This window comes from Coregonus lavaretus, assembly GCF_964263955.1.
Source record: "Coregonus lavaretus genome assembly, contig: HAP1_SCAFFOLD_3643, whole genome shotgun sequence".
In the NCBI taxonomy this organism is placed as follows: domain Eukaryota; kingdom Metazoa; phylum Chordata; class Actinopteri; order Salmoniformes; family Salmonidae; genus Coregonus; species Coregonus lavaretus.
In genome coordinates, this window is record NW_028166171.1 from 41,368 (window position 1) to 60,345 (window position 18,978).

Below are 18,978 nucleotides of genomic sequence, written 5' to 3' on the forward strand. Positions count from 1 at the left end.
ATCTACCGATTGCTCTATGAAATTATGCTACCTACCGATCAGATAAACACATTAAATACAAATAAACATGACTTTCAAACTGTATACAAAGATACATCAATAAACGCAAGCGGAAGGCTACAGGAGAAATAGAGGCAAAACCAATCAAACACGCCTATCAATATACTTTGACGCACCCCTGTCGCAAGTTCAGTTCCGACGTCAGTAAAATAAAGATCATATCGGATGAAGAAGTCCTTATTTCAACATCTTCCAGACTTCCACAAATGATCCCTTTAAAAACGGACCGACACCTTCCCGGAGCCGTCTCACCTTTTTCGGGACGCAGCACTTGTAGGTTACTTGCGGGGCCCGATGCGGCGTTGTGGGGAGTGTGTTTCGTCAAACTCAGTCGAGGCTTTGGGGGACCGTCACACACGGCGCTGTTCTGTCAGTTTGTTAGGTCTGTCGCTCCCCTGACAGGGAGGTATAAATAGAACGCAGGAAGACCGCCGCCTCTTTCCCTCTCTCGGTCTTTCTCCCCCGTGTATTTTTCTCGCTCGTATCTCTAAACAATTACAGAGTAGGCTAAAAAGTTATCGTATTCTTGATCTTTCTCTCTCTTCATTTAGCAGACGCTCTTATCCAGAGACGACTTACAGTTAGGTGAATGCATACATTTTCAAATTGGTCCCCCATCGTGGGATTCGAACCCACAACCCTGACGTTGCCATGCTCTTCCTAACGCACGCGCACACCAAATGGAGTGATAGCAACTGTTGTTTATTGAAAGGAAACAGGTGAAAAATGACATCCACGTTAGCTAGAGGCTTCTTTATAGCTGTCTCATGGAGGGACCGAGTGGTGTAGGCTCACCCAAAACAAGACGTCCTCTGAAATACATCCATCTAGATGGGGCGTTCCACCAAGTCGGTGCCTTTTGAAGTGCAATAGGGTCTCGTTTTAACATTCTGCCATAAAGAGAACAGGGAAAACACACTTTTCGAGAGGAATGTTTGATACTTGTCTAGGGGAGTAGGGATATTCAGCCAATGACCCTGTCTCTGACCAACACTCCTTGTAGATGAAGGGGAGGAGACTAGTTAAAAGGTGCCAGGTGCACCGGTTTGTGTCAAGAACTGCAAAGCTGCCGGGTTTTTCATGCTCAGCAGTTATCCGTGTGTATCAAGAATGGTCCTCCACCCAAGGGGCAGGCCAGTGGTCGAAAAAGAGTAATTGATGAAACATGACAAAGGAGGCTGACACGAATAGTGCAGAGCAACAGACGGGCTGCAGTTAGTCGACTGACATTCCAGTGCAACGTTGGTGCCCAAAGACCCATAAAATAACGCACAACTCGTCGTACCTTGACACGAATGGGGTATGGCAGCCAACAACCTTACAAAGTTCCACTTCTTTCAGCAAAAAACAAGAAACTGCGGTTGCAGTGGGCTAAGGAACAGAAACACTGGACAAAGGAGAGTTGGAAACAACTACAAAGAACAGGAAGGTTTTTCAATTCCTCGCAAAGAAGGACACCGATTGGAAGATGGGTAAAAAAAAAAAAAAAAAGCTGACATTGAATATCCCTTTGAGCATGGTGAAGTTATTAATTACACCTTGGATGGTGTATAAATACACCCAGTCACTACAAAGATACAGGCGTCCTTCCTAACTCAGTTGCCAGAGAGGAAGGAAACTGCTCAGGGATTTCACCATGAGGTCAATGTAACTGTTTTAAAATCACCAGAGTTTAATGGCTGTGATAAGAGAAAACTGAGGATGGATCAACATTGTAGTTACTCCACAATACTAACCTAAATGACAGTGAAAAGAAGGAAGCCTGTACAGAATAAAAAATATTCCAAAACATGCATCCTGTTTGCATCAAGGCACTTAAGTAATAATGCAAAAAATGTGGCAAAGAAATGAACTGTTTGTCCTGAATACAAAGCGTTCTGTTTGGGGCAAATCCAACACAACATCACTGAGTACCACTTCATATTTTCAAGCATGGTGGTGGCTGCATCATGTTATGGGTATGCTCGTCATCGGCAAGCGAGTTTTTCAGGATAAAAAGAAAAGGAATGTAGCTAAGCACAGGCAAAATCCTAGAGGAACACCTGGTTGTCTGCTTTCCAACAGACACTGGGAGACTAATTCACCTTTCAGCAGGACAATAACCTAAAACACAAGGCCAAATATACACTGGAGTTGCTTACCAAGACGACGTTGAATGTTCATGAGTGGCCTAGTTACAGTTTTGAATGTTCAACAACCAGCTTGAAGAATAAAAAAAAAAGAATGGGCAAATATTGTACAATTCAGGTGTGCAAAGCTCTTAGAGACTTACCCAAAAAGACTCCCAGCTGTAATGGCTGCCAAGGTGTTTCTAACATGTACTGACTCAGTGGGTTGAATACTTATCTAATCAAGAGGTTTTATTTTTCATTAAAATTGTAATATTTTCTACCACAGAGAGTATTTTGTGTAGATTGTCGACCAAAAAAAAAGACAATTACGTCCATTTTAATTCCACTTTGTAACAAAACAAAATGTGGAAAAAGTTAAGGGGTGTGAATACTTTCTGAAGAAACTCATATACACAACAAATAAAGTATTTTAGTAAAGTATTGTGAATAACTGCTGGTTAATAAGTGATAAGCAGTAAATGAGGAGTCACTACCATCATTATTTTATTCTGTGTTACAGCATTCAACCCATACAATGCATTGTGCATTTAATGGCCAAATTTAATTGAAAACAGAAAATCAAAAATTTTGATTATTATTTTTATAAATCGAACAAACCTCAAAAAGTACTAATCGCTCAGCACTAGTAATCGACCTGGAACGCACCCGTAATCTGACAGAAATATGACACAGCCTTGGAATTTACACAGGAATGACATAATTAAAATCTCATCTCTCATTATATATTTTAAATTTACACATCACATTCTGTTTTTTCATTTTACACATTTTAAATATCTATACTCTAGGAAGATTGCAGTCAACATATTGGTGCATATTACAAATTAACTTATCTTCACAGGTTTTTCTTTCAAATCACATCTTTGTTGTTCTTGAAACGTTATGCCGTAATGGTTACAGAGGAGGCTGCTTATTGAGGGGTGGTGGTGGTGGTGGCGGTAGTAGTAGTAGTAGTAGTAGTATCAGTAATAGTAGTAGTAGTAGTAGCAGTAGTAGTAGTATCAGTAATAGTAGTAGTAGTAGTAGTAGTAGCAGTAGTAGTGGTAGTAGTAGCAGTAATAGTAATAGTAGTAGTAGTAGTAGTAGTAGTATCTTTTCAGGAACAGGGTTGGAATGAAAACCGACAGGAGGGTATCTCTCCAGGAACAGGGTTGGAGTTAAAACCTACAGGAGGGTAGCTCTCCAGGATCAGGGTTGGAGTTAAAACCTACAGGAGGGCATCTCTCCAGGAACAGGGTTGGAGTTAAAACCTACAGGAGGGTATCTCTCCAGGAACAGGGTTGGAATGAAAACCTACAGGAGGGTATCTCTCCAGGAACAGGGTTGGAGAGCCCTGAACTACGGTTATTAATCCTGTGTGTTAAGTCAAATACACAGCACTCCAGCTAGTAGTTAAGACTTATAGCTCCAGATACAACTGTTTTAAGACTTCTAGAAGGTGTGTGTCCTAGAACGTGTGTGTCCTGGAACGTGTGTGTCCTGGAACGTGTGTCCTAGAATGTGTGTGTGTTCTAGAATGTGTGTGTGTTCTAGAACGTGTGTGTCCTGGAACGTGTGTGTGTTCTAGAATGTGTGTGTCCTGGAAGAAGAATTAGTGAAAGGGAATCTTGATCAGGAATGTAAACCAGTGCTGGTCTTTATTGGTTTGCAAGTCACTGCTGTGTGTGGTGCTACTCCGGCTTGGGCAGCAGGTTATTCTTCATGGGCTGGAAGAAGTCCTCTATGATGGCATCAACCAGGTCATCTAACTCCTTCTGCAAACCTTTAACATCACTGGGACAGAGAGGAGGAGGAGGAAAGACAGAAAGGAGAGAGAGAGATTGGAGGGAGGGAGGGGAGGGAAGGGGAGGTGAGGGAAGGGACGGAGGGAAGGAGGGAGGGGAGGGAAAGGGAGGGATGGAGGGAGGGAGGCAGGGAGGGAAAGGGAGGGAGGGAGGGAGGGAGGGAGGGAGGGAGGGAGGGAGGGAGGGAGGGAGGGAGGGAGGGAGGGGAGGGAGGGAGGGAGGGGAGGGAGGGAAAGACTAATTAAAGTTTGACATCTGCTACAGCACTGCTATGAGTGTGTGTGAAGTGTGGCTGTGTATAGAGGATGTGTACGTATTGTGTGTGTGTGTGTGTGTGTTTGCAGTGTGTGTACTTGTTCCCGGGGTCAGAACACAGCTCAGTGTAGTATACAGTGTGTGTGTGTGTGTGTGTGTGTGTGTTTGCAGTGTGTGTACCTGTTCCCGGGGGCAGAACACAGCTCAGTGTAGTATACAGTGTGTGTGTGTGTGTGTGTGTGTGTGTGTGTGTGTGTGTGTGTGTGTGTGTACCTGTTCCCGGGGGCAGAACACAGCTCAGTGTAGTATACAGTGTGTGTGTGTGTGTGTGTGTGTGTGTGTGTGTGTGTCTTGGTGTAAATAGTGTGTGTGTGTCTGTCAGAGTGTGTTTTATACCTGTTGCCGGGGGCAGCACACAGCTCAGTGTAGTACTTGATCTTGGGTTCTGTTCCACTGGTCCTCATGGTGGCCACGCCCCCGTTAGAGAAGGTAAAGGTGATCATCTGACTACTGGTGGAGGTGGGGAGAACCTGTGGGGGGGAGATTAAAGGATATCATCTGACTACTGGTGGAGGTGGGGAGAACCTGGGGGGGGGGAGATTAAAGGATATCATCTGACTACTGGTGGAGGTGGGGAGAACCTGGGGGGGAGATTAAAGGAGATCATCTGACTACTGGTGGAGGTGGGGAGAACCTGGGGGGGAGATTAAAGGAGATCATCTGACTACTGGTGGAGGTGGGGAGAACCTGGGGGGGAGATTAAAGGAGATCATCTGACTACTGGTGGAGGTGGGGAGAACCTGGGGGGGGGGGAGATTAAAGGAGATCATCTGACTACTGGTGGAGGTGGGGAGAACCTGGGGGGGGGAGATTAAAGGAGATCATCTGACTACTGGTGGAGGTGGGGAGAACCTGGGGGGGAGATTAAAGGAGATCATCTGACTACTGGTGGAGGTGGGGAGAACCTGGGGGGGGGAGAGATTAAAGGAGATCATCTGACTACTGGTGGAGGTGGGGAGAACCTGGGGGGGAGAGATTAAAGGAGATCATCTGACTACTGGTGGAGGTGGGGAGAACCGGGGGGGGGGGGAGATTAAAGGAGATCATCTGACTACTGGTGGAGGTGGGGAGAACCGGGGGGGGGGGGAGAGATTAAAGGAGATCATCTGACTACTGGTGGAGGTGGGGAGAACCTGGGGGGGAGAGATTAAAGGAGATCATCTGACTACTGGTGGAGGTGGGGAGAACCTGGGGGGGGGGAGATTAAAGGAGATCATCTGACTACTGGTGGAGGTGGGGAGAACCTGGGGGGGAGAGATTAAAGGAGATCATCTGACTACTGGTGGAGGTGGGGAGAACCTGGGGGGGGGGAGATTAAAGGAGATCATCTGACTACTGGTGGAGGTGGGGAGAACCTGGGGGGGAGATTAAAGGAGATCATCTGACTACTGGTGGAGGTGGGGAGAACCTGGGGGGGGAGAGATTAAAGGAGATCATCTGACTACTGGTGGAGGTGGGGAGAACCTGGGGGGGGGAGATTAAAGGAGATCATCTGACTACTGGTGGAGGTGGGGAGAACCTGGGGGGGGAGATTAAAGGAGATCATCTGACTACTGGTGGAGGTGGGGAGAACCTGGGGGGGGGGGGATTAAAGGAGATCATCTGACTACTGGTGGAGGTGGGGAGAACCTGGGGGGGGGGGAGATTAAAGGAGATCATCTGACTACTGGTGGAGGTGGGGAGAACCTGGGGGGGGAGATTAAAGGAGATCATCTGACTACTGGTGGAGGTGGGGAGAACCTGGGGGGGAGATTAAAGGAGATCATCTGACTACTGGTGGAGGTGGGGAGAACCTGGGGGGGAGATTAAAGGAGATCATCTGACTACTGGTGGAGGTGGGGAGAACCTGGGGGGGGGAGATTAAAGGAGATCATCTGACTACTGGTGGAGGTGGGGAGAACCTGGGGGGGGAGATTAAAGGAGATCATCTGACTACTGGTGGAGGTGGGGAGAACCTGGGGGGGAGAGATTAAAGGAGATCATCTGACTACTGGTGGAGGTGGGGAGAACCTGGGGGGGAGAGATTAAAGGATATCATCTGACTACTGGTGGAGGTGGGGAGAACCGGGGGGGGGGAGATTAAAGGAGATCATCTGACTACTGGTGGAGGTGGGGAGAACCTGGGGGGGGAGATTAAAGGAGATCATCTGACTACTGGTGGAGGTGGGGAGAACCTGGGGGGGGGGAGATTAAAGGAGATCATCTGACTACTGGTGGAGGTGGGGAGAACCTGGGGGGGAGATTAGAAGGAGATCATCTGACTACTGGTGGAGGTGGGGAGAACCTGGGGGGGGGGGGAGATTAAAGGAGATCATCTGACTACTGGTGGAGGTGGGGAGAACCTGGGGGGAGATTAAAGGAGATCATCTGACTACTGGTGGAGGTGGGGAGAACCTGGGGGGGGGAGATTAAAGGAGATCATCTGACTACTGGTGGAGGTGGGGAGAACCTGGGGGGGAAGATTAAAGGAGATCATCTGACTACTGGTGGAGGTGGGGAGAACCTGGGGGGGAGAGATTAAAGGAGATCATCTGACTACTGGTGGAGGTGGGGAGAACCTGGGGGGGAGGAGATTAAAGGAGAACATCTGACTACTGGTGGAGGTGGGGAGAACCTGGGGGGAGATTAAAGGAGATCATCTGACTACTGGTGGAGGTGGGGAGAACCTGGGGGGGAGGGATTAAAGGAGATCATCTGTCTACTGGTGGAGGTGGGGAGAACCTGGGGGGGGGAGATTAAAGGAGATCATCTGACTACTGGTGGAGGTGGGGAGAACCTGGGGGGGAGAGATTAAAGGAGATCATCTGACTACTGGTGGAGGTGGGGAGAACCTGGGGGGGGGAGATTAAAGGAGATCATCTGACTACTGGTGGAGGTGGGAGAACCTGGGGGGAGAGATTAAAGGAGATCATCTGACTACTGGTGGAGGTGGGGAGAACCTGGGGGGGGGAGATTAAAGGAGATCATCTGACTACTGGTGGAGGTGGGGAGAACCTGGGGGGGAGATTAAAGGAGATCATCTGACTACTGGTGGAGGTGGGGAGAACCTGGGGGGGGGGGAAGATTAAAGGAGATCATCTGACTACTGGTGGAGGTGGGGAGAACCTGGGGGGGGAGATTAAAGGAGATCATCTGACTACTGGTGGAGGTGGGGAGAACCTGGGGGGGGGAGATTAGATTAAGGAGATCATCTGACTACTGGTGGAGGTGGGAGAACCTGGGGGGGGGGGGGATTAAAGGAGATCATCTGACTACTGGTGGAGGTGGGGAGAACCTGGGGGGGGGGAGATTAAAGGAGATCATCTGACTACTGGTGGAGGTGGGGAGAACCTGGGGGGGGGAGATTAAAGGAGATCATCTGACTACTGGTGGAGGTGGGGAGAACCTGGGGGGGAGATTAAAGGAGATCATCTGACTACTGGTGGAGGTGGGGAGAACCTGGGGGGGAGATTAAAGGAGATCATCTGACTACTGGTGGAGGTGGGGAGAACCTGGGGGGGGAGATTAAAGGAGATCATCTGACTACTGGTGGAGGTGGGGAGAACCTGGGGGGGGAGATTAAAGGAGATCATCTGACTACTGGTGGAGGTGGGGAGAACCTGGGGGGGAGAGATTAAAGGAGATCATCTGACTACTGGTGGAGGTGGGGAGAACCTGGGGGGGAGAGATTAAAGGATATCATCTGACTACTGGTGGAGGTGGGGAGAACCGGGGGGGGGAGATTAAAGGAGATCATCTGACTACTGGTGGAGGTGGGAGAACCTGGGGGGAGATTAAAGGAGATCATCTGACTACTGGTGGAGGTGGGGAGAACCTGGGGGGGGGGGAGATTAAAGGAGATCATCTGACTACTGGTGGAGGTGGGGAGAACCTGGGGGGGAGATTAAAGGAGATCATCTGACTACTGGTGGAGGTGGGGAGAACCTGGGGGGGGGGGAGATTAAAGGAGATCATCTGACTACTGGTGGAGGTGGGGAGAACCTGGGGGGGAGATTAAAGGAGATCATCTGACTACTGGTGGAGGTGGGGAGAACCTGGGGGGGGGAGATTAAAGGAGATCATCTGACTACTGGTGGAGGTGGGGAGAACCTGGGGGGGAGATTAAAGGAGATCATCTGACTACTGGTGGAGGTGGGGAGAACCTGGGGGGGGGAGATTAAAGGAGATCATCTGACTACTGGTGGAGGTGGGGAGAACCTGGGGGGAGGAGATTAAAGGAGAACATCTGACTACTGGTGGAGGTGGGGAGAACCTGGGGGGGAGATTAAAGGAGATCATCTGACTACTGGTGGAGGTGGGGAGAACCTGGGGGGGAGATTAAAGGAGATCATCTGTCTACTGGTGGAGGTGGGGAGAACCTGGGGGGGGGAGATTAAAGGAGATCATCTGACTACTGGTGGAGGTGGGGAGAACCTGGGGGGAGAGATTAAAAGGAGATCATCTGACTACTGGTGGAGGTGGGGAGAACCTGGGGGGGAGATTAAAGGAGATCATCTGACTACTGGTGGAGGTGGGGAGAACCTGGGGGGGGGAGAGATTAAAGGAGATCATCTGACTACTGGTGGAGGTGGGGAGAACCTGGGGGGGGAGATTAAAGGAGATCATCTGACTACTGGTGGAGGTGGGGAGAACCTGGGGGGGGAGATTAAAGGAGATCATCTGACTACTGGTGGAGGTGGGGAGAACCTGGGGGGGGACATTAAAGGAGATCATCTGACTACTGGTGGAGGTGGGGAGAACCTGGGGGGGGGAGATTAAAGGAGATCATCTGACTACTGGTGGAGGTGGGGAGAACCTGGGGGGGGAGATTAAAGGAGATCATCTGACTACTGGTGGAGGTGGGGAGAACTGGGGGGGGAGATTAAAGGAGATCATCTGACTACTCGTGGAGGTGGGGAGAACCTGGGGGGGAGATTAAAGGAGATCATCTGACTACTGGTGGAGGTGGGGAGAACCTGGGGGGGAGATTAAAGGAGATCATCTGACTACTGGTGGAGGTGGGGAGAACCTGGGGGGGAGAGATTAAAGGAGATCATCTGACTACTGGTGGAGGTGGGGAGAACCTGGGGGGGGAGATTAAAGGAGATCATCTGACTACTGGTGGAGGTGGGGAGAACCTGGGGGGGGAGATTAAAGGAGATCATCTGACTACTGGTGGAGGTGGGGAGAACCTGGGGGGGGGAGATTAAAGGAGATCATCTGACTACTGGTGGAGGTGGGGAGAACCTGGGGGGGGAGATTAAAGGAGATCATCTGACTACTGGTGGAGGTGGGGAGAACCTGGGGGGGGGAGATTAAAGGAGATCATCTGACTACTGGTGGAGGTGGGGAGAACCTGGGGGGGGAGATTAAAGGAGATCATCTGACTACTGGTGGAGGTGGGGAGAACCTGGGGGGGAGAGATTAAAGGAGATCATCTGACTACTGGTGGAGGTGGGGAGAACCTGGGGGGGGAGATTAAAGGAGATCATCTGACTACTGGTGGAGGTGGGGAGAACCTGGGGGGGGGAGATTAAAGGAGATCATCTGACTACTGGTGGAGGTGGGGAGAACCTGGGGGGGGAGATTAAAGGAGATCATCTGACTACTGGTGGAGGTGGGGAGAACCTGGGGGGGAGATTAAAGGAGATCATCTGACTACTGGTGGAGGTGGGGAGAACCTGGGGGGGGGAGATTAAAGGAGATCATCTGACTACTGGTGGAGGTGGGGAGAACCTGGGGGGGAGATTAAAGGAGATCATCTGACTACTGGTGGAGGTGGGGAGAACCTGGGGGGGAGGGAGATTAAAGGAGATCATCTGACTACTGGTGGAGGTGGGGAGAACCTGGGGGGGGGAGATTAAAGGAGATCATCTGACTACTGGTGGAGGTGGGGAGAACCTGGGGGGGAGATTAAAGGAGATCATCTGACTACTGGTGGAGGTGGGGAGAACCTGGGGGGGAGGAGATTAAAGGAGATCATCTGACTACTGGTGGAGGTGGGGAGAACCTGGGGGGGAGATTAAAGGAGATCATCTGACTACTGGTGGAGGTGGGGAGAACCTGGGGGGGAGAGATTAAAGGAGATCAGCTGACTACTGGTGGAGGTGGGGAGAACCTGGGGGGGGGAGATTAAAGGAGATCATCTGACTACTGGTGGAGGTGGGGAGAACCTGGGGGGGGAGATTAAAGGAGATCATCTGACTACTGGTGGAGGTGGGGAGAACCTGGGGGGGGGAGATTAAAGGATATCATCTGACTACTGGTGGAGGTGGGGAGAACCTGGGGGGGGGAGATTAAAGGAGATCATCTGACTACTGGTGGAGGTGGGGAGAACCTGGGGGGGGGAGATTAAAGGAGATCATCTGACTACTGGTGGAGGTGGGGAGAACCTGGGGGGGGGGGAGATTAAAGGAGATCATCTGACTACTGGTGGAGGTGGGGAGAACCTGGGGGGGAGATTAAAGGAGATCATCTGACTACTGGTGGAGGTGGGGAGAACCTGGGGGGGGGAGATTAAAGGAGATCATCTGACTACTGGTGGAGGTGGGGAGAACCTGGGGGGGGAGATTAAAGGAGATCATCTGACTACTGGTGGAGGTGGGGAGAACCTGGGGGGGGAGATTAAAGGAGATCATCTGACTACTGGTGGAGGTGGGGAGAACCTGGGGGGGGGGGAGATTAAAGGAGATCATCTGACTACTGGTGGAGGTGGGGAGAACCTGGGGGGGGGAGAGATTAAAGGAGATCATCTGACTACTGGTGGAGGTGGGGAGAACCTGGGGGGGAGAGATTAAAGGAGATCATCTGACTACTGGTGGAGGTGGGGAGAACCTGGGGGGGGGAGATTAAAGGAGATCATCTGACTACTGGTGGAGGTGGGGAGAACCTGGGGGGGGGAGATTAAAGGAGATCATCTGACTACTGGTGGAGGTGGGGAGAACCTGGGGGGGGGAGATTAAAGGAGATCATCTGACTACTGGTGGAGGTGGGGAGAACCTGGGGGGGGGAGATTAAAGGAGATCATCTGACTACTGGTGGAGGTGGGGAGAACCTGGGGGGGAGAGATTAAAGGAGATCATCTGACTACTGGTGGAGGTGGGGAGAACCTGGGGGGGGAGATTAAAGGAGATCATCTGACTACTGGTGGAGGTGGGGAGAACCTGGGGGGGGAGATTAAAGGAGATCATCTGACTACTGGTGGAGGTGGGGAGAACCTGGGGGGGGGGAGATTAAAGGAGATCATCTGACTACTGGTGGAGGTGGGGAGAACCTGGGGGGGGAGATTAAAGGAGATCATCTGACTACTGGTGGAGGTGGGGAGAACCTGGGGGGGGGAGATTAAAGGAGATCATCTGACTACTGGTGGAGGTGGGGAGAACCTGGGGGGGGAGATTAAAGGAGATCATCTGACTACTGGTGGAGGTGGGGAGAACCTGGGGGGGAGAGATTAAAGGAGATCATCTGACTACTGGTGGAGGTGGGGAGAACCTGGGGGGGAGAGATTAAAGGAGATCATCTGACTACTGGTGGAGGTGGGGAGAACCTGGGGGGGGAGATTAAAGGAGATCATCTGACTACTGGTGGAGGTGGGGAGAACCTGGGGGGGAGAGATTAAAGGAGATCATCTGACTACTGGTGGAGGTGGGGAGAACCTGGGGGGGAGAGATTAAAGGAGATCATCTGACTACTGGTGGAGGTGGGGAGAACCTGGGGGGGAGAGATTAAAGGAGATCATCTGACTACTGGTGGAGGTGGGGAGAACCTGGGGGGGGGAGATTAAAGGAGATCATCTGACTACTGGTGGAGGTGGGGAGAACCTGGGGGGGAGATTAAAGGAGATCATCTGACTACTGGTGGAGGTGGGGAGAACCTGGGGGGGAGAGATTAAAGGAGATCATCTGACTACTGGTGGAGGTGGGGAGAACCTGGGGGGGAGAGATTAAAGGAGATCATCTGACTACTGGTGGAGGTGGGGAGAACCTGGGGGGGGAGATTAAAGGAGATCATCTGACTACTGGTGGAGGTGGGGAGAACCTGGGGGGGAGAGATTAAAGGAGATCATCTGACTACTGGTGGAGGTGGGGAGAACCTGGGGGGGGGAGATTAAAGGAGATCATCTGACTACTGGTGGAGGTGGGGAGAACCTGGGGGGGGAGATTAAAGGAGATCAGCTGACTACTGGTGGAGGTGGGGAGAACCTGGGGGGGAGATTAAAGGAGATCATCTGACTACTGGTGGAGGTGGGGAGAACCTGGGGGGGGGAGATTAAAGGAGATCATCTGACTACTGGTGGAGGTGGGGAGAACCTGGGGGGGGAGCGAGCGAGAGAGACAGCATGTATATAACACAGTGTTGATCTCCTTACAGCCTTGTTGTCTGTCTGGTTGCTGTCGTATCCAGTAGTGAGGTCCCGTACAGCCGTGATGGGGACGCCTCCACACTGTCTGGGGTACGACACAGCCTCCTGGTCCTGGTTACCGTAGTGACGCAGCCGGTCAAACATGGCCCGGATCACTTCCTGGTCGTGACAGATGAAGTAGGAGTTCTTAGTGATGTGGTACCCATACCTGGAGGAGAGGAGGGTGGAGATAACATACGTAAAAATGTATGCACACATGACTGTAAGTCGCTTTGGATAAAAGCGTCTGCTAAATGGCATATTATTATTATTATTATTATGAGAGAGACAGAGAGAGAGAGAGAGAGAGACAGAGAGAGAGAGAGAGAGACAGAGAGAGAGACAGAGAGAGAGACAGAGAGAGAGACAGAGAGAGAGACAGAGAGAGAGAGAGAGAGAGACAGAGAGAGAGAGAGACAGAGAGAGAGAGAGAGACAGACAGAGTTACTATGTAAAGCACTTTGGACATCTGGAAAATCTCTTCTTTATTTTCTATACATACATATCTAACATAACGGTCAAATAAATGTCTGCGTGAGGTGTGTGTGTGTGTTAGGTGTGTGTGTGTGTGTGTGTGTTAGGTGTCTGCGTGAGGTGTGTGTGTGTGTGTGTGTGTTAGGTGTGTGTGTGTGTGTGTGTTAGGTGTGTGTGTGTGTGTGTTAGGTGTCTGCGTGAGGTGTGTGTGTGTGTGTGTGTGTGTGTTAGGTGTGTGTGTTAGGTGTGTGTGTGTGTGTTAGGTGTGTGAGGTGTGTTTGTGTGTTAGGTGTCTGTGTTAGGTGTCTGCGTGAGGTGTGTGTGTGTGTTAGGTGTCTGTGTGAGGTGTGTGTGTGTGTGTGTGTTAGGTGTGTGTGTGAGGTGTGTGTGTTAGGTGTGTGTGTGAGGTGTGTGTGTGTTAGGTGTCTGCGTGAGGTGTGTGCGTGTGTTAGGTGTCTGCGTGAGGTGTGTGTGTGTGTTAGGTGTGTGTGTGAGGTGTGTGTGTGTGTGTGTGTGTGTGTGTGTGTCTCACTCCTCGTAGATAGCAGTGAGTTGTTGTGACAGCGTGGTGTTCTTAGTGGCCAGGTATGATGTCATCTCCCCTGCGATGGCTGCTGCACTGACCCCGTCTTTATCCAGCACAGCAGAACTACACATGTACCCTGCAACACAACGAGGTGGGTGATGTGATTAAGACCATCTAATGGAAGAGCCATGCTCCCTGCAACACAACCAGGTGGGTGATGTGATTAAGACCATCTAATGGAAGAGCCATGCTCCCTGCAACACAACCAGGTGGGTGATGGGATTAAGACCATCTAATGGAAGAGCCATGCTCCCTGCAACACAACCAGGTGGGTGATGTGATTAAGACCATCTAATGGAAGAGCCATGCTCCCTGCAACACAACCAGGTGGGTGATGTGATTAAGACCATCTAATGGAAGAGCCATGCTCCCTGCAACACAACCAGGTGGGTGATGGGATTAAGACCATCTAATGGAAGAGCCATGCTCCCTGTGCTCTGCTGACAAGGGGTGTGTGGCCATTCCATTAACCCGACACCCCCCCATCATATCTAATGACACTCACATGAAGTCATTTAAAACCCATTAAACCGTAGTCTGGCTGGTCCAGTGGTGAAGGACACAGTCATTTAAATCCCACTAAACTGTAGTCTCATCATCATAGACGCATTCTCTCTCCATCTCTTCAATAAAAACACAAACAAGTTTTGAATAAAGAAAACCCCTGGATTGAGTAGGTGTGTCCAAACGTTTGACTGGTATTGTATAACTGTATCGATTTTCACCCCCCCCCCCCCATCCCTTACATCATACAATACAACCCTTAAAAACATCTCAATTAATCATCTATACTGAACCAAAAATATAAACGCAACATGTATGGAAATGTATGCACTCATACGGTAAGTTGCTCTGGATAAGAGCGTCTGCTAAATGACAAAAAAAATATAAAAAAGTGTTGGTCCCATGTTTCGTGAGCCTAAATAAAAAGATCCCAGAAATGTTCCATACGCACAAAAAAGCTTTTTTTCTTTCAAACGTTGTCCACAAATTTTGTTTCCATCCCTGTTAGTGAGCATTTCTCCTTTGCCAAGATAATCCATCCACCTGACAGGTGTGGCATATCAAGAAGATGATTAAAAACAGCACGATCGTTACACAGGTGCACCTTGTGCTGGGGACAATAAAAGGCCACTTTAAAAAATGTGCAGTTGTGTCACACAACACACTGCCACAGATGTCTCAGTGTAGTGTAGTGTAGTGTAGTGTAGTGTAGTGTAGTGTAGTGTAGTGTGGTGTAGTGTGGTGTGGTGTGGTGTGGTGTGGTGTGGTGTGGTGTGGTATGGTGTGGTATGGTGTAGTATGGTGTGGTGTGGTGTGGTATGGTATGGTGTAGTATGGTGTGGTGTGGTGTGGTATGGTGGTGTAGTATGGTATGGTGTGGTGTGGTGTGGTATGGTGTGGTGTAGCATGGTATGGTGTAGTGTAGTGTAGTGTGGTGTGGTGTGGTGTGGTATAGTGTGGTGTGGTGTGGTGTGGTGTGGTGTGGTGTAGTGTGGTATGGTATGGTGTAGTGTGGTATGGTGTGGTGTGGTGTGGTGTGGTGTGGTGTAGTATGGTGTGGTGTAGTGTGGTGTGGTGTGGTGTGGTGTGGTGTGGTATAGTGTGGTGTGGTGTGGTGTGGTGTGGTATGGTGTAGTGTGGTGTAGTGTGGTATGGTATGGTGTGGTGTGGTGTAGTATGGTGTGGTGTGGTGTGGTGTGGTGTGGTGTGGTATGGTGTGGTATGGTATGGTGTGGTGTGGTGTAGTGTGGTATGGTATGGTATGGTGTAGTGTGGTGTGGTATGTACCTATAGCCTCCTATGTAGTGTAGTATAGTATGGTATGGTGTGGTGTGGTGTGGTGTAGTGTGGTGTGGTGTGGTGTGGTATGGTATGGTGTGGTGTAGTATGGTATGGTGTGGTATGTACCTATAGCCTCCTATGTAGTGTAGTATGGTGTGGTGTGGTGTGGTATGTACCTATAGCCTCCTATGTAGTGTAGTGTAACATGGTGTGGTGTGGTCTGTACCTATAGCCTCCTATGTAGTGTAGTGTAGTATGGTGTGGTGTGTATGGTGTGGTATGGTATGTACCTATAGCCTCCTATGTAGTGTAGTATAGTATGGTGTGGTGTAGTATGGTGTGGTGTGGTATGTACCTATAGCCTCCTATGTAGTGTGGTGTAGTATGGTGTGGTGTGGTGTGGTATGGTGTGTGTGGTGTGGTATGTACCTATAGCCTCCTATGTAGTGTAGTGTAATATGGTGTGGTGTGGTATGTACCTATAGCCTCCTATGTAGTGTAGTGTAGTATGGTGTGGTGTGGTATGGTGTGGTATGGTATGTACCTATAGCCTCCTATGTAGTGTAGTATAGTATGGTGTGGTGTAGTATGGTGTGGTGTGGTATGTACCTATAGCCTCCTATGTAGTGTGGTGTAGTATGGTGTGGTGTGGTGTGGTATGGTGTGGTGTGGTGTGGTATGGTGTGGTATGGTATGGTGTGGTGTGGTCTGTACCTATAGCCTCCTATGTAGTGTAGTATAGTATGGTGTGGTATAGTATGGTGTGGTATGGTATGTACCTATAGCCTCCTATGTAGTGTAGTATAGTATGGTGTGGTGTGGTATGTACCTATAGCCTCCTATGTAGTGTAGTGTAGTATGGTGTAGTATGGTGTGGTGTAGTATGGTGTGGTATGTACCTATAGCCTCCTATGTAGTGTAGTATAGTATGGTGTGGTGTAGTATGGTGTAGTATGGTGTGGTGTGGTGTGGTATGTACCTATAGCCTCCTATGTAGTGTAGTATAGTATGTGTGGTGTAGTATGGTGTAGTATGGTGTGGTGTGGTATGGTATGGTGTGGTGTGGTGTGGTGTGGTGTGGTATGGTATGTACCTATAGCATCCTATGTAGTGTAGTGTAGTATGGTGTGGTGTGGTATGTACCTATAGCCTCCTATGTAGTGTAGTGTAGTATGGTGTGGTGTGGTATGGTATGGTGTGGTCTGTACCTATAGCCTCCTATGTAGTGTAGTATAGTATGGTGTGGTGTGGTATGTACCTATAGCCTCCTATGTAGTGTAGTATAGTATGGTGTGGTGTGGTATGTACCTATAGCCTCCTATGTAGTGTAGTATAGTATGGTGTGGTGTAGTATGGTGTGGTGTGGTATGTACCTATAGCCTCCTATGTAGTGTAGTATAGTATGGTGTGGTGTAGTATGTACCTATAGCCTCCTATGTAGTGTAGTGTGGTGTGTGTAGTATGGTATGGTGTAGTGTAGTATGGTGTGGTGTGGTCTGTACCTATAGCCTCCTATGTAGTGTAGTGTAGTATGGTGTGGTGTAGTATGGTGTGGTGTGGTATGTACCTATAGCCTCCTATGTAGTGTAGTATAGTATGGTGTGGTGTGGTATGGTATGTACCTATAGCCTCCTATGTAGTGTAGTGTAGTATGGTGTGGTGTGGTGTGGTGTGGTATGGTATGTACCTATAGCCTCCTATGTAGTGTAGTGTAGTATGGTGTGGTGTGGTGTGGTGTGGTATGGTATGTACCTATAGCCTCCTATGTAGTGTAGTGTAGTATGGTGTGGTGTGGTGTGGTATGGTATGTACCTATAGCCTCCTATGTAGTGTAGTGTAGTATGGTGTGGTGTGGTATGGTATGGTGTGGTCTGTACCTATAGCCTCCTATGTAGTGTAGTATAGTATGGTGGTGTGGTATGTACCTATAGCCTCCTATGTAGTGTAGTATAGTATGGTGTGGTGTGGTATGTACCTATAGCCTCCTATGTAGTGTAGTATAGTATGGTGTGGTGTAGTATGGTGTGGTGTGGTATGTACCTATAGCCTCCTATGTAGTGTAGTGTAGTATGGTGTGGTGTGGTGTGGTGTGGTATGGTATGTACCTATAGCCTCCTATGTAGTGTAGTGTAGTATAGTATGGTGTGGTGTGGTATGGTATGTACCTATAGCCTCCTATGTAGTGTAGTGTAGTATGGTGTGGTGTGGTGTGGTGTGGTATGGTATGTACCTATAGCCTCCTATGTAGTGTAGTGTAGTATGGTGTGGTGTGGTATGTACCTATAGCCTCCTATGTAGTGTAGTGTAGTATGGTGTGGTGTGGTATGGTATGGTGTGGTCTGTACCTATAGCCTCCTATGTAGTGTAGTATAGTATGGTGTGGTGTGGTATGTACCTATAGCCTCCTATGTAGTGTAGTATAGTATGGTGTGGTGTAGTATGGTGTGGTGTGGTATGTACCTATAGCCTCCTATGTAGTGTAGTATAGTATGGTGTGGTGTAGTATTTACCTATAGCCTCCTATGTAGTGTAGTGTGGTGTGGTGTAGTATGGTATGGTGTAGTGTAGTATGGTGTGGTGTGGTCTGTACCTATAGCCTCCTATGTAGTGTAGTGTAGTATGGTGTGGTGTAGTATGGTGTGGTGTGGTATGTACCTATAGCCTCCTATGTAGTGTAGTATAGTATGGTGTGGTGTGGTATGGTATGTACCTATAGCCTCCTATGTAGTGTAGTGTAGTATAGTATGGTGTGGTGTAGTATGGTGTAGTATAATGTATGTAAATGTGTGTATATGTAATGTGTGTATAATGTAATGTGTGTATAATGTAATGTGTGTATAATGTAATGTAAGTGTGTATATGTATGTGTGTATAATGTAATGTGTGTATATACGTAATTGTGTGTATAATGTAATGTGTGTATAATGTAATGTAATGTGTGTATAATGTAATGTAATGTGTGTATAATGTAATGTGTGTATAATGTAATGTATGTGTATATGTAATGTAATGTGTGTATAATGTAATGTGTGTATATGTAATGTAATGTGTGTATAATGTAATGGTGTGTATAATGTAATGTGTGTATAATGTAATGTAATGTGTGTATAATGTAATGTGTGTATAATGTAATGTGTGTATAATGTAATGTAATGTGTGTATAATGTAATGTAATGTGTGTATAATGTAATGTGTGTATAATGTAATGTGTGTATAATGTAATGTATGTGTGTATAATGTAATGTGTGTATAATGTAATGTGTGTATAATGTAATGTAATGTGTGTATAATGTAATGTAATGTGTGTATAATGTAATGTGTGTATAATGTAATGTGTGTATAATGTAATGTGTGTATAACGTAATGTGTGTATAAATGTAATGTGTGTATAATGTAATGTGTGTATAATGTAATGTAATGTGTGTATAATGTAATGTAATGTGTGTATAATGTAATGTGTGT

The 18,978-nt window shown here is 48.6% G+C and overlaps 1 protein-coding gene and 3 long non-coding RNA genes across 10 annotated transcripts; 3 read left to right on the forward strand and 1 right to left on the reverse strand.

The window, feature by feature from the left end:
• Positions 1-2,657: 2,657 nt before the first annotated feature.
• LOC311114994 (phosphopentomutase-like) lies at positions 2,658-14,369 on the reverse strand. Its single transcript, XM_084190217.1, has 5 exons — positions 14,237-14,369; positions 13,678-13,807; positions 12,639-12,840; positions 4,628-4,761; positions 2,658-3,965 (listed from the first exon to the last, which is right to left on the reverse strand). Exons 1-5 carry the CDS (start codon positions 14,244-14,246, stop codon positions 3,863-3,865), a joined length of 579 nt encoding a protein of 192 aa, XP_084046343.1. The 5' UTR covers positions 14,247-14,369; the 3' UTR covers positions 2,658-3,862.
• Positions 5,404-6,302, forward strand: LOC311114992. Its single transcript, XR_014611183.1, has 3 exons — positions 5,404-5,468; positions 5,525-5,853; positions 5,967-6,302. It is a non-coding gene; the product is annotated as an uncharacterized lncRNA (long non-coding RNA).
• Positions 6,385-7,146, forward strand: LOC311114993. The gene is made up of 3 exons (XR_014611184.1): positions 6,385-6,454; positions 6,784-6,838; positions 7,057-7,146. It is a non-coding gene; the product is annotated as an uncharacterized lncRNA (long non-coding RNA).
• LOC311114991 lies at positions 8,998-12,426 on the forward strand. 7 transcript variants are annotated; one of them, XR_014611177.1, is made up of 5 exons: positions 8,998-9,129; positions 9,183-9,887; positions 10,433-10,486; positions 10,709-12,242; positions 12,297-12,426. It is a non-coding gene; the product is annotated as an uncharacterized lncRNA (long non-coding RNA). The 7 variants fall into 7 exon arrangements; XR_014611178.1 differs by having other exon boundaries at positions 10,709-11,586; positions 11,642-12,426; XR_014611179.1 differs by having other exon boundaries at positions 10,709-10,924; positions 11,039-12,426.
• Positions 14,370-18,978: the final 4,609 nt, after the last annotated feature.

Bases quoted from the DNA above. Each gene is read 5' to 3' on its own strand.
- LOC311114994 (XM_084190217.1), bottom strand. The intron at 4,762-12,638 runs GTAAGGAGATCA...TCCCCCCCACAG, and splicing joins ACCAGACAGACAACAAGGCT to GTTCTCCCCACCTCCACCAG. The intron at 3,966-4,627 runs GTATAAAACACA...TCTCTGTCCCAG, and splicing joins TGTGCTGCCCCCGGCAACAG to TGATGTTAAAGGTTTGCAGA.